Genomic DNA, 14,658 nt, shown 5'->3' with positions numbered 1-14,658 from the left:
ACGCCAATGTTCTCTATGAACGCCGTCGGCTCACTTGTTTTTGGTTTTTGAGGAAATTAAATGGCACAGTAACCGTCTCACATATCCCGGTGGACACCCGAGAGAGGGAGAGAGAAACTTTATTTGGGTGCTTTCAAGGGCTTGGCGTCTCGAGGCCTCCGTCGTCTTCACTGCTCTGCCGACTTGAGGCCTCTTCTTAAGCAAGGTTGGGCCCCTATTCCAGGGCTCCACTGAGCCTAGCTACCTCACTTGCATGCTGCACTAAAGCCCTTTGGGCCGTGAGCTCGCAGCTGGTGAGCCGACTCTCCCATTGCTCCGCACTCGGGTTATTGTGTTGGTGGAACGTTTGGTTGCGTTTACATTCCCATGTGATGTGGTAGAGTGTGGGTGTTGCCCCACACCAGGGGCAGGTATCTCTGTACTGCGTCGGGTACATTTTGTTTAGGATGTATAAATTTGGGAAGGAGTTTGTTTGCAGTCTGCGCCAAAATGTTTCTTCCTCTTTCGTCAGGGCTTTATGCGGTGGGGGGTATTTAGCTCTCGTCCCCCTGTGTAGGTTTAGGATGTCTGTATATCCTCCCTCACACGCGTGTGGGCGATACTCCGGGGCATGCGACTGTCCGGCTCGGAACGTAGTTTCTCGAGCTAGGCTGTCTGCCCTTTCGTTGCCCTCTATGCCTGCATGGGCCGGAATCCAGATTAACTTGTGTGTAATGTCTCTCCTGGCGAGCTTGACCCCGCCGAGGATATTTAGGGCGGTTCTGCTTACCTTGCCCCTTGTGTAATTCCTGCACGCCTCCTTTGAGTCTGTTAGGATGTTTAGAGGCCTGCCTGTTCTGTAACCTTCTGCTGCCGCCAGCGCCACGGCAATTTCCTCGTGGCGCTGGCGGCCCCGAACCCGAACCGCGCCGTGTAGGAAGGGATAAAGGAGGGAGGGAAAGAAGGAAGAGAAAACTGAAAATTGAAAGTTATAGTTTGGATTTTGAGGAAAGGCGTGGCGCTGCGCAGCGGCTGAGCGCCTGTGGCCCGGTGCTACTAGTGGCGCATGCGCAGTAGTGACTAGGGAGCGAGAAATATCCGCGGCGAGGCACAAGTTGTGACGTCTTGTGCCTCCTCGGAGCACCGCCACTGCGAAGTCGCAAGTTCGCGGACAGTAAAGCTTTCGCTTTAAAAGGGTTAAACTTGAGGCCCACGCAATGAGCTATGTAAATTAAAAAGATCGGCGTAAGCTCAGGAAGTGAGGTGAATGGGTCAGGTTACAAACGCGCTTTAATGACGTCCTAGGTGAAATTTAAAAAAAAATGAGATTGGTAGGACACGTAATGCGAAGGCAAGATAACCAATTGTCGTTCGTGGTAATGAACTGGATTTCAAGAGAACGGAAGCCTAGCGGCAGAAAGCTAGATCACCGAATGAGATTAAGAACTTTGCGGAGATAAGTTAGCCGCAGCTGCCACAAGCCAGGGTTAATTGCAGGAATAAAGAAGAGGCCTTTGTCCTTCAATGGGCGTAGCTAGTCTGATTGTGTGTATGATGACTGTGAGTTCAGGCGTAGTATATTTTTACAGCTCTACCTGTGCGAGGGATGCTGGCCGCTTTCACGACGTTCGGAGTAAGATTTACTCCGACGTCACAGTGTCACGTGACTCGATAAGAAGAGACGCAGAACAGGTGTAGGCTGTCTCCCCTCCACTTACCCCTCGTCTAGCTCTACGGCAGCACTCGCTATAGACTGTGCTTTGCAGTGGCTCAGTGGATCACGCGGCGACCCTCCAACATAATAATAATTGGTTTTGGAGGGAAAGGAAATGGCGCGTATCTGTCTCATATATAGTTGGACACTTGAACCGCGCCGCAAGGGAAGGGGGAAGGAGGGAGTGTAAGAAGAAATGAAGAAAGGCGCCGTAGTGGAGAGCTCCGGAATAATTTCGAAATTAACCCTCCAACATGCCGGCACATGTCCGCTCACGTTACAGTGCCAGACTGGACGGGTTTCCCGTAACCAGTTACAGGAAGCAGGGTCCTTGATGGTCGTTGAGCAATTGTTATGTGTGTTCCTCCACCGAATATGACGAACCCTTTATCAAAGAGTGCCCGACCTGCAGCTACCTTCCTCTGCACCCGCAGGCGGGTACGTCTTCTTCGAGACTTCGTTCCACGAACGGCCAGGTCCCAGCATCGTGAGCGCGGGCGACGCCGCGGCCGGTGCTGCGGCGGGAGCGGCGGACGCCGGCGCCGCCGCAGGTGCGGGCATGGCGGACACTCCGGCACCGACATCGGCCACGGCGGTCACCACGAGGGCGCCGCAGATGCGCCAGTATCAGTACGAGTCCGTGGTCCTGGCCACCAGGAACATCACGCCCACGGGTGAGCGCGCCGCCCTCTTTCTGGCTGTTGACGTTGTTGCCGTGCTGGTTGTGGATGATTGTGATCATTGTTGTGGTCGTGGTTGCTGCTGTTGCCGCTGTGGCTACTGTTGTTTCTGTTGTTGCGACGCTCAGTTGACAAGTGGCACGTATTCACTGTGGAGGAGGAGGAATAAACATCTTTGCCCACTGTAGGTCATTGAGCAAGAACCGGGCGGCAATGTTGTCATTTCTAAAGGGGAAAAGGAAGACGCAATCGTTATTTTCTATCAGCAGCAGCAGCCTGACTACGCCCACTGCAGGGCAGAGGCCTTTCCCATGTCTCTCCAATTGACCCTGTCTTTTCTTAGTAAGGCCACCCAGCTGGCTTATTGCTTAGCTGTTAACAGATCTTCCTCCGATTTTAAGGCATAAGTTGTCTGTCTGTCTGTCTGTCTGTCTGTCTGTCTGTCTGTCTGTCTGTCTGTCTGTCTGTCTGTCTGTCTGTCTGTCTGTCTGTCTGTCTGTCTGTCTGTCTGTCTGTCTGTCTGTTGTTGCCAGGAAGAAAGAAAAGGAAAGTGCACAGCCCTGCCCACTGGCTCAAGCCGAGCCACAATCGCTACCACGTGCAGAAAGTAAGAGAGTTGAAAGATGGGATAGAAAGACAGGATAGTAAAGACGCGCTAAAGATAAGGCCTATCCCGGAGGTAGTGCAATACCGGGCCAACCGGTGGCGGGAGTGAAGCATCCTTCAAACTCTCCGCCACATGTTTCAAAAATAAGTCCAATTGAACCTGTAACAGATACTCTACGGTGGTCCGGACATTCGCCTTGTCCGCAGACAAACACAGCTCCCCCCCCCTTCCCTTCTCGAGAGTTTTCCATCCATAGAGGCAGGAAACGTATAAGCATTCCCACTCTCACTACATTTCCCCAAACTAAACTTCATTTTCTAAAATTCCCTTCACCCACCACGCCACTTAACCTTGAACATTAGCGTTACGGACTGGTAACACTGTACAATTTTTTTCTGCTTTTATCTTGTCCTAAACCTAAAATAAGACGTCTTATCGATGTAACGCACAAATTAAGCTTGGGTCAATAATAATTGGTTTTTGGGGAAAGGAAATGGCGCAGTATCTGTCACATTCCGGCGGACACCTGAACCGCGCCGTAAGGGAAGGGATAAAGGAGGGAGTTAAAGAAGAAAGGAAGAGAGAGGTGCCGTAGTGGAGGGCTCCGGATTAATTTCGACCACCTGGGGATCTTTAACGTGCACTGACATCGCACAACACACGGGCGCCTTAGCGTTTTTCCGCCATAAAAACGCAGCCGCCGCGGTCGGGTTCGAACCCGGGAACTCCGGATCAGAAGTCGAGCGCCCTAACCACTGAGCCACCGCGGCGGGGCAGCTTGGGTCACACATGCCATTCCAGCGTTGATTGGTTTTTGAGGAAAGTAAATGGCACAGTAATTGTCTCACCCGAACCGCGCTGTAAGAGAAGACAGGAAGGTGGAACAGAAGAAAGGAAGAAATCGGTTCCGTAGTGGAGGGCTCCGGAATAATTTCGACCACATGGGGACTTTTAATGCGCATTGACATCGCACAGCTTATGGGAAACCTCCATAAATCATAATGAATGAAATTCGTACTTGTAGAGACATGGGGCCATGGAAACGTCGTGCAAAAGGGTGCTACGGTCACGAATGCGCCTTTCAGCAAGCTTGAAAGCAAGTGATAAGATAGCACCATGAGTAGAAGCCGAGAAACTGCGGTCCGAACATCGATAAACAAATCTGATCGCTTTTCTTTTCACCATCCTGAAGTTTTGTATCTTTTACTTTGTGCAAGCATATGCGTAAGTGTTCTTGTAAAGGAATCATGTAGTGTTAACTCGCACTAATTTGAGGCAACATTGAGATTGCGTTTCAAAAAGTGCACAAAATATCTTTTGCACTTTCATGCAACTGCAATCTGTATACCCCCGACATTTTAGGTTAGGTGAGGAGGCTACTGCTAAATGCTGCAATTCCTTTACTTGTGATAGATAGAAGGTCGTTGAGTATTAAAGGGAGCGCACGCGAGGGATGCGCGGCCAACCATGAAAGCCAAGCGCTTCGCCTCTGTCGCGGTCGACCGCAGTCGAGGTTGGTGGCGCTGGCGTAGTCGCATGGGCGGCAGCCTCGTTAACGAGCCGGCCACCGGAAGTAGGTCTCTTCCTGCTCATTGAATGGCCTCTCGCGAAGCGCTTCCCTGCCCATTCCTTTCCCTTCTTTCTGCGCAAGCTTCCTCTTTGACTACACCTGGCTCCACACGCGTTGTTTCATTTCTCGGTTTTTTCGAGTAAGGTCCACCACAGCTATTTTTTTATGTACCAGTTTTGAGACTCCGTTTTGAAACCCGGTCATTCTCTGCGGCCGCTTCGCGGATGTTAGCACGGCTGGTCTTACCACCCCGCCGCGGTGGCTCAGTGCTTATGGCGCTCGGCTACTGATCCGGAGTTCCCTGGTTCGAACCCGACCGCGGCGGCTGCGTTTTTATGGAGGGAAAACGTGTGCTGTGCGCTGTCAGTGCACGTTAAAGATCCCCAGGTGGTCGAAATTATTCCGGAGTCCTCCACTACGGCACCTCTTTCTTCCTTTCTTCTTTCACTCGCTCCTTTATCCCTTCCCTTACGGCGCGGTTCAGGTGTCCAACGATATATGAGACAGATACTGCGCCATTTCCTTTCCCAAAAAACCAATTATTATTATTATTGGTTGGCACCTGTACGCTTCAAGTGCGTTTCGTTCAGGCTAGCCGTAGGAGATTATAGGAATCAGTGAAGATGACAAGGATGATAAGTGGTGATTATGCAAACTATGATAGGTGGTAATGATTAATATAGTATTTGCTGATGTATCAGATATTACGATGAGCGAGTCGACGTCTCATGGGAACTGGAAACGCGCATTTCTGCTATTGCTAGTGTAACGTAATTCGGTTGTCAGTGGTAGGTAACCGTAATCAGCGAAGTGCAAGTTGCATATTTAAATAGCGGTGAGATTGAACTTGACTGAGCAACTAATTGTAACGCCCTCCGTGCGTTTGTTCAACTTAAAGTTTGTTCTCAAGGTTCGGACACACAAAAATTTTTCTCGGAACTTATGAAATATCACCTGTCAAACCCATTAGAGTGTAATTAGCGATTCACGAATTGCATCTTTGCAAGAACGAAATTTACGAAGAAAATAATTGCATTTTTATTAATTATAAAGTCTCAAAACGCAGATATTTTATGAATTCTCTGTTTTAAAACTCAGGCCAATTAAGAAACCTTGGGGAGCAGTCTTTCAATGAATTCTGCACAACATCAATCAGACATTCGCACTGCCATTCAAGGCGTGAGCATCCCGAGAATTGAAGCATCGTAAAAGCTACGACAGCAGCTTGGTTACGCTAAGAAAAGGCAAGAATGAAGGCGAGTGCTGGCATTTGTATGACGGCGATGTGTGCTTGTCAAAGGCAAGGCGCGAGCCGATCTTCTAGAAATACGTGATGCCGGTGCTTTGTGACTTTCGACGAAATAGCTCCGCTGGTGTCGGTTAATTGTACCAACCACCTCGAACGAGCAATTCAACCTTCATTAGAGATTTAAGACGCACGCATTTTGTTACCGTTCGCTGGGTACTAGAAGCAATGGTGCAAGAATGCAGTTATAGCATAGCGTTATCCGCGATGCGCTTCCGCGAGCCCCAATGAAACAGTGACACGTGACCACTGAGTACGCGTTGATTGGTCTTGGCGCGGCAGGCGTGCACCCTCATGACGGGCAAGTGGCGCCATCTGGGGCCCTCAGGGGCTGCGTGGATGCTGTTCGCGGTAGCGGATCGCGAATTGCGCTGTGCTGTAACTAATATCATCGGTGTACGGCGCAGATGCGGTTGCATCGTGGAACATCCGCCTCAGTGAGACCACTGCAGTTTTCACATGTGCACGCGCAGTTATTAACCTTTTGCATCTAGTTGCTGCGCATGTGTTTGTGTGAACGTAAACCTTGTACCGTCTTTGCCAGAACTAACCAAGCAAAGTGGCTTATATCTCAGCCGTGTAACGGAGCACGTATGTCCCCCTTTTAAGCTCTGAATTTCTGTAACGTAAAGAGAACCCTCGTCCACACGTGTCGCAACTATTTTTTGTCCTTAGGAATGCCGTACCGGTTAAATAAACTATGTGACTAAGAATCAGGCCCAGTTGCCTGGTCACTTTTTAAAAAAACCTGTGCATAGTTGTAGGCAGTAGACTAATTCAAACCGATATTCATTCTTGCCATCACTGCTGTCGTTATATCGTCCTACCTATCACTTTCGCCGTTCTTATCATTCACTTGGGCTGCAGGTCAATTGCCCGAGTAGCAAGCGGCTTTTTGCACAGCCGACAAACATCTTTGACTTTTTGTTATTTTCTTTTATTAAAACATCTTCTTTGGCCACCAGCTTCACAAGCAGTGATGTTCTTCCTGCCAAATGAGCAAAGGCCCATGGCGTCGTAGAAGAATAAAAGGGGATGTTACGTTGTGGCCACTTTGTAACCTGAGCATCGCACCATATGACATTTGGCTTATGACTAAAGGGACACTGAGGACAGTGAAGCTGGTCTGCATCAATAGATTACCTCATTCAAAGGACAAAGATGCTAATATGACAAAACTCAGAATTCAGTGAGCTAGAGAAGGCCTGTAAATTTGATGTAAGGATCACCCCCCACCGTCTATTTTCATGAACTGATTGAGTTCGAGACATTTCTTTCTTTTTTTGCGCGCGGATATCGTGGTTAGGCACAGCCTTCCAGATTTCCAAACGGGGATCTCGTAGCCATTTGTGATTGTAACGTCACGAGTCTTACTGGATCCGAGTGGCGAGAAAAAAAAACGTTCCATTTTTTTTAAACAATTTTTCGCAGCAACAAATGTGTCTCTTTCGGCCAAACAAACATCAACATAGCCAGAAAGAGGAGCAGAATCGGTTTCTTACAGCAAAATTTCCATGAACATGTCCTCAATGTCAACATAAAAAAAATTGGCCCAAACTAGCCCCCAACATGTTCTACTCAATGTCCTCAGTCACTTGAAAAGCTGGACTTCCGGGAACCCGACTTCTGGCTGCTTTTTAAGATTAAGAAAGAGCTGAAAAGTACGGTGACTTCGTGTCCGACGAAGAGGTCGCCAATGCATTGAGCCGTTGTCTTCGCCCCCTCGTTCACGTGAAAGCTTTCAGAGCGTGCTCGTGATAGTGCGGCGGCGCGCTCTTCCGGGCCGCATTCTCTTATCTACCACACGCTGGACTTGCAGGTCCTCAGGGCTTCTGCGTGAGCTTCTTCTACGCGCTGGAAGGACTGAGCGTGGACCGGCTCAAGGTGGTCATCATGGACGCCGAGACGCAGGAGAACATCACCGTCTGGGAGAGCCAGGACAACTACGACGGACGGTGGACCAAGGGGGAGGTGGCCTACACCTACGGGGACGTGCACCAGGTATTCTGCACGCATTACCGCATGCACCCGTCTCCTGTTACACCGCTACCACGTAACTCCCGCCAAGGCTTAGCACGAAGTCCCTCTAAGGCAGTCTAAAGACGTTCCACCTGCCATGCCCGTTTGAGCCTCGACTCGAAGTGAGAACTTTCGAGCGCATGTAAAAAAAAAACATAAATGCTTCCGAACGCTTCGCGCTTTGACTTAACGAGTTTTTGTTTCAATTTCTTTCCAATCATTGGTTAAGCATTCCTGTTAATAATTCTGCAGTCTTCTACGTGGCAGCTGTATCTTGCACCTACGCTGAAGTTTTGTCCCTTTTTCGAACCAAAACATTGATGTATGGCTACGCTTTCTTGTACGATGGATGTTATCGGCCTTTTCCAACTGCCGCCATCTGGCGGCGCCGATCACAAGCAGTCATTTAATAACTCTATAAGGGAGCACGATATTGACGACGCCTGTTCATTCTCCGCGGACACGCAGGTTTGGTTCGAAGCAGTACCCAAGCAGCGTGGCGACCCATCGCGCAGATTCCGTGGCTACATCGCCCTCGACGACATCCTCTTCGACAGGATGGAAGAGGCGGGTGACAACTGCCTCGGTGCGTGACCCAACCAGTGCTGTGTTGAACGCTTGGAGTCGCGTACTGCGCTAAGTATGCCCTGGTCAGACCCGGCTAATAGTTCGGCTTGTCAGCGTCCATCGAAACACATTGCTGAACTCTGAGTGTCCCATGAATGCACATAAAATGTTTTTACTCGTACAACCAACATTTCTTCCACTTTCAGTTTCCTCTGTGCGCTCTGCTGCGGGCTTTTGTGTTTCAGAAACGCGCAGCAACGTCTTGTAGATATGTATTTAATCAAAATAATGCACGAGTGAATGCGTATTTAAATGAAAATAACAAAGAATTCCATGGTAAAGCGGAAGAGTCTTGGGAGCTCTTTGACCACTACAAGGAGAAAGCTGATTTAGACGAAGCAACCAACCCAAGAAGCCTGCTTATACCGCCCCTATTGTCACACCGTTTTGCAAAGATGACTTCGTGGGAGCACAGTGGGTGCTATCTAGGCTTCAAATAGCGTTTGGGCTGCTGAAATTATACTTTTTTTTAATCCCGCAAAAGACGAATCTAAAGCGTAATGCACGTGGGGTATGACGAGGATACACCTACAGTGCGCTTCTATTCCCGATGCCACATTTTTGAAATGGCGAGGTAGGAAAAATATGGAGGTATATTTTCCTCTTTAATTGAAAACCAGCTAGAAATTTGGCTTTTGTGGAGACACTTCCAGAACTTGTATCCTCCGGCTTCCTCTTCGCATATTCTTCTGGCAGTGATAACTATCTGAGTGATTTTCTCCATAATATTCGCCATTCGCCATCGCTGCCACAGCCGCTAACCTCAGCTTTCACGTTTTTCCCAAAGCGGGTGTCATTCAGCTACTCCAAAGGGGAGCGGGTGGAGGGCAGGGGAGCACAGTACACCGGCTGCCACCACTTCTTCCGTTCGGGCGAGAGCATTCAGTATGGCGGGGGCTTATTTCTCCCTGGTAACCCGTATGCAGATAGGAAACCAGGGCACGCGTCTCTATTGCAACCACTCAATGCGTAACGCAGTTTCCCTGAGTTGGTCATAGTCACACAACCCAGTTATAGTATGGCGTGATGCGCGATTCGCTACCGAGATCCCCTTCCTCGGGGAACCAATACGAACACACTGATTGGTCCCTACGGGTAGTCGCGGACGCAGCTTACTGGAACGTAGCGCCATCTAGTGCCCTCCATTGCGTTCTGCGCGTGCTGTGTGACGCCTCGCGGAAGTGAATCACGGTAAAGCATCACGGATCGCGCTATAGCATGGCGTCATGGCATAGCACGATCTGCTTAGTTTTAGTGTTATAGAGCATAGAGTTATAGCATAGCGCGATCCGCGATCCCACAAGGCGCAGCACGATATCCGAGGCGTTATATCTCTTGTGCGCAGGCCACTGCACTTTCGAGGGCGGCTACTGCGGCTGGCAGAACGCGGACACGGACGACGACTTCAACTGGGAGCAGGGTAGGGGCAGCCAGAGCTTCCTCACGGGACCCTCGAGGGACTACAGCTCCTTCGGCAAGGACGAGATGACCGGCAAGTGGACGGTGCCCTTCTTATTGAACAAGTGTACTCTGAGGATTGGTTCTGCAGTACGGATCCGCAGTCTAGCGCTCCTAGCAGAGGTCAGCGCTATGTGTCGCAGTGCGGTTTTTCTCCAAGTTAGTTCGAAAGAGCGCAATGCTTAGCTCTGTATGCTCAGACTACTACCGTTTTACTGGTAGAAATACCTGCCCCACTGCAGCTGGTGCTCTAGTATACCTGTACATCTCACTGCATCTCAGTGCCAGTACTCGAGTACGCGATGCCTTTCTCACTCCTCTGTTTCTCTTTCCTCGCTTCCTTCAGGGGGCGGTTCAGTGTTCTGCGTATATGGGCATTAACCCATTAAGTCATTGCGGCATACTCTTAAGCCGGAGCTTAAGTGTCCACCCCCCCCCCCCTATTTTTTTTAACTATGCAGGGGGGTACATCTTCATCGACTCGTCCTTCCCGAGGCGACCCATGGACCGAGCCAGGCTTATCAGTCCCACACTGAAGGCCACGGGTAGGCTAACTCTTAATTTGCACTGATCACTTTTCTCATCGATCGCTTACACAGCAGCAGTCATGAGGAGAGATGAAAAAATTACTGAGAAGCTTTGCAGATTTTGTCCGCTGTGTTCTATTGCGCGAGCATAGGAGGGCCATGACGGCGAGAACTGTCCAGCATTTTCGTTTGTGTGAAACCTGCACCTGCCAACTGGAGCAGGAGGCGTTTAGGGGGAGCTCCCACTCTCCACATTCCATGTGCCATCTCTCTAACTGCAACCCTCTCCAGCATCGGCTGTAACAAAAACAGGTTGTAATGAAACAGCGGATCAAATAAAACACCGGCGAAACCAACGGGTAAGGACACATCGGTGACACGGGATAGGGACTGGGTTGCAGGGATGATAATGGCCCCGTGAACCTTGAAGTAGCGGTAGTGGTCATAGCGGTGCATTTGGTGCTCCAGGCTGCGGAACGATAGCGCTAATGAAGAGAAAATAGAAAAGAATGCTCTCACATTTCATCCGCATCAGTTCAGCTCATCACCTCTCAGTTTTTTTGTTTTTTTTGCAACAGTGTTGCAGCATATTAAACGTTGTTTGAACAACAAAAAATGCCGTAAATATTGCAGTCGGAGGCCGTTTCATTTAACCCCAGACCTACACAGGACAGCCTAATTTAGGTTATAGTTACTGCTTTTTACTCTAGGGCTACTGCAGCGGTATTACTTTAGTACTTTACTCTAAAGCGTTATCATTCTTATCGTCATTATTAATACCACAGTGGCTATTATCATAACCAGAGATGCTGAGGCCGTAATCGCAGCATGTATACCAAGACTTTTCAGTTCGTCGGCCGTCTGTTTCAGGAGGCATTCATTCAGTCTAACAGAGCCGCTTATAATCTTTGCCTCTTTGCCACCCCTCCCCATCCTCCCATCCCGTCGTGGCCACCATTGGTCACCTCGGTGCCAGGCGCCAACCTGCCCATGTGCATGCGCTTCGCGACGCACATGTTCGGCAACGGCATCGGCACCCTGCGGGTGCTCCAGCACGCCGAGGGAGCCGAGACCCCACCGCGCACCATCTGGGAGATATCGGGCGAGGCCGGCAACAGCTGGTACACCGCCCAGGTCCAGGTGGCCACCACTGAGCCCTTCACGGTACCAGCTTCATCCCTGCCTTTTCTTTTTTGTTGTCTCTAGAGCGAAAGCTCTACTCCCCGGCGGGCGAACAGCGCAACAATGGCGGGACAAAGACAAAACGCAGTTTTGTTGCGCTGTTCACCCACCATGAATGCTTACCAACGCGCCCAAATCTCAGCTTTACATTATTTCACGACCAAAGCTTCCAAAGCCGGCCCATCGCTGAAGCCTTGACCTTGACCTTCCCCTAGAATTAACAAATAAATAACCCGCCGCAGTGGCTCAGCGGTTATTGCCCTCGGCTGCTGACCCGAAAGACGTGGGCTCGATCCCTGCAGCGGCTGTCGAATTTCGATGGAGGTGAAATTCTAGAGGCCCTTGTACTTTGCGATGTCAGTACACGTTAAAGAACCCCAGGTGGTCGAAATTTCCGGGGCCCATCACTACGGCGTCTCTCACATCCTGTGTCGCTTTGGGACGTTAAACCCCTATGAACCATAAACAATAAAATAAACATTAACGTGACTGGGATTGGAACCCGTGGCGGCGCGAAGAAATCAGCTTTGATGGCCACTGCACGAGAGCATTATGCTGTTGCCGCAGCCGATCAAGCCCCGCGTTAGACTGCAACAGATTGTTACGCTACGCATTGCATATTGTCACAAATTGTAAAAATCTGTACTTGCGTTTACATTATGAAAAGGGTACACAGTGACCATCTAATATTTAAGGTTATGGTTTATGGGGGTTTAACGTCCCAAAGCCACTCAGGCTATGAGGGACGCCGTAGTTAAGGGCTCCGGAAATTTCGACCAACTGGGGTTCTTTTACGTGCACTGACATCGCACAGCACACAGGCCTGTAGAATTTTGCCTCCATCGAAATTCGACCGCCGCGGCCGGGATCGAACCCGCGTCTTTCGGGCCGGCAGCCGAGCGCCATAACCACTCAGCCACCGCGGGCGCCCATCTAATATTTAAGCTCTTGTGCAAGTACCATCACAGTGTCCTCGAGTACTAGGCAAACAGCATATATGGTGCCAGCACAAAATGAAAGAGTGCACTTGAAGCATGCGATGGGGCCACCAGTGCTATTCTTCACACATTCGCACAAACTTTACTGGAATAAATGTTACGCTAAAGTAAAGAACAACGCTCTTCCGAGCGAACCATAAGCAAGCTCCCTGACTTTTCAACTTGGCAAATAGGCGACAGTGACAGCCGTAGGAAGAAGGAAGGGTCAACTTGAAAGAGAGATTGTAGAGGCAGTGGCCATTTTACTTTCACAGCCTGACGAATGTGTTAGCTCTCCTCCATTAGCTATCTTGCAAAAAGAACTGCGTTTTCTTGCAGCTTGAGTTCTTTGTTGCACACTGGTATATCTATATGTTCATTCTGTGGCATCACTTCCACGAGCGTTTGTTGTCTTCTGTGTCTCTGAACCTGGGTTGTTATCATTATCAGGAGCTTTCTATTTTAGTTTTGGTGCCATTATCGCTTTTTCATTTCCACGTGTAACCTGTCGTTTTTTATCTTCCGAGAAGATTTTCCTTTTGTGTGTTAATATTTTCCAATTCCTTGTCTTTTTTATTGTAGCGCACATGTGTTTCCCATCTATAAAATCCATGCTGTTTTTAAATAAAATTTTAGTTTTATGTACCGCCCTGTGTTGTCTTCTCCCTCTGTCCTGCGTCTGTTGCGGTTTTTTACTCATACAGCCGTGCAACTAAATTCCACTCCAAATAGTTCTCCATGTGTGTGCCAGTGTCTTTACTTTAATCGTGATGGCTGTTTTTCTTTTGAAGCTGTTTTTATGTAGTGCACTGGTAAGACGGGCACTGTCCTCGCCTCAAATATCCGGGCATGTTCGCTTGTTGCTAGGGCGAGCAGCGAGGTCTAACAGTTAAGCTCTTCGAAGTACGGCACGGCTGAGGATGAAAGTAGCTCCACCCTCCACAGACCTGCAGCACTGTGTATGGCATGCTAGATATCCTGAAGGGCCCAAACAGCAAATCCGGTAGCTTGCGAGGCTTACAACGTGTGTGCAATTTTTGAGCCTAACATAGCTCCGGCAACTGACACACTAGTTGTATTTGAGCTCCGTGTATTCATTTACTTACACGAAACGAACACTATTCACGTCGACACATATATGACGCTTGCTTCGCTCAAAAATTTGCAGCTCATTCTGGAGGCTACGGTGGGAGCCAACTCCCTCGGAAACATCGGCATCGACAACATATCCTTCAGGGTAGGAACGTGCCCGAGTGAGTATCTCTTCAAATCTGAATGCATCTAGCAACGCTTCCTGTGTGTGTAACTCCAAAAAACATCCATAGGAAATCCGGACTTAACGGCTTTCTTTCCGGTGTTCTATATTTGCAGTATCTCCCCAGACAGCTGCCAGGAACTCGGGTAAGTCAAGCACGCACATGTCAGAAACTCTTTATCGCCTTGCAGCTTAGGTGAAGACTGCTTTCTTATGCACTCTGATGATGAGCATATGCGAAGTGGAAAGCTATCTCTGATCTCTAGTTAGGTAACTTTTTGTTTTCGAAACCTAAGATAATTTCTTGCGTCCAAGCAAGTGTCTCATTCTGCAATTTTGCTAACGCAGCTCTCCTTTCGTTTTAAGTGAATGCAACTCTCTGTAATGTGTATCTTTCGTGGGTCATCGCATGTTGTAAAAAATGCAGAATTAAGTATTCCCGCCAGGAAGCAGAGCACTTTGGACGTTATGCGAATGTCCCGAGTAAAATACCCTTTTTAAAAACAGAATACGCTAAGGGGTAGTAAAAATAATTTTACTTTAAATTTACTCTACCGTGCAAGACAACTGAAGCTATTGGGGAGGAGGAGGAAAAATTTATTAAAGTGAAGGGGAGTTGAGCGAGCCCTCATTCCAGGGCTCCACTGGCTTGAGCTCCCCTGCGGACTTGTATGAAGGCCCCTTGGTCCTCCAGGTTATCGCTGGTCAGCAGCACCTCCCACCGCTGTTGAAAGAGCCAACAAAAACATATGACGCC

The 14,658-nt window shown here is 49.2% G+C and overlaps 1 protein-coding gene across 1 annotated transcript in view; it reads left to right on the top strand.

Moving 5' to 3' along the window:
• LOC144110001 (MAM and LDL-receptor class A domain-containing protein 1-like) overlaps positions 1-14,658 on the top strand; it is a 47,369-nt gene that overhangs the window by 17,802 nt on the left and 14,909 nt on the right. Inside the window, 8 exon segments of the mRNA XM_077642804.1 lie at positions 2,128-2,367; positions 7,676-7,857; positions 8,344-8,461; positions 9,848-9,994; positions 10,422-10,505; positions 11,464-11,651; positions 13,815-13,899; positions 14,018-14,047. Coding sequence (XP_077498930.1) covers positions 2,128-2,367; positions 7,676-7,857; positions 8,344-8,461; positions 9,848-9,994; positions 10,422-10,505; positions 11,464-11,651; positions 13,815-13,899; positions 14,018-14,047 — 1,074 coding nt within the window.

The sequence above is a fragment of the Amblyomma americanum genome, chromosome 11 (assembly GCF_052857255.1).
Source record: "Amblyomma americanum isolate KBUSLIRL-KWMA chromosome 11, ASM5285725v1, whole genome shotgun sequence".
Taxonomy (NCBI): Eukaryota; Metazoa; Arthropoda; class Arachnida; order Ixodida; family Ixodidae; genus Amblyomma; species Amblyomma americanum.
The sequence above is the reverse complement of the archived record's forward strand: the minus strand, read 5'-3'. Positions and strand labels throughout refer to the sequence as shown.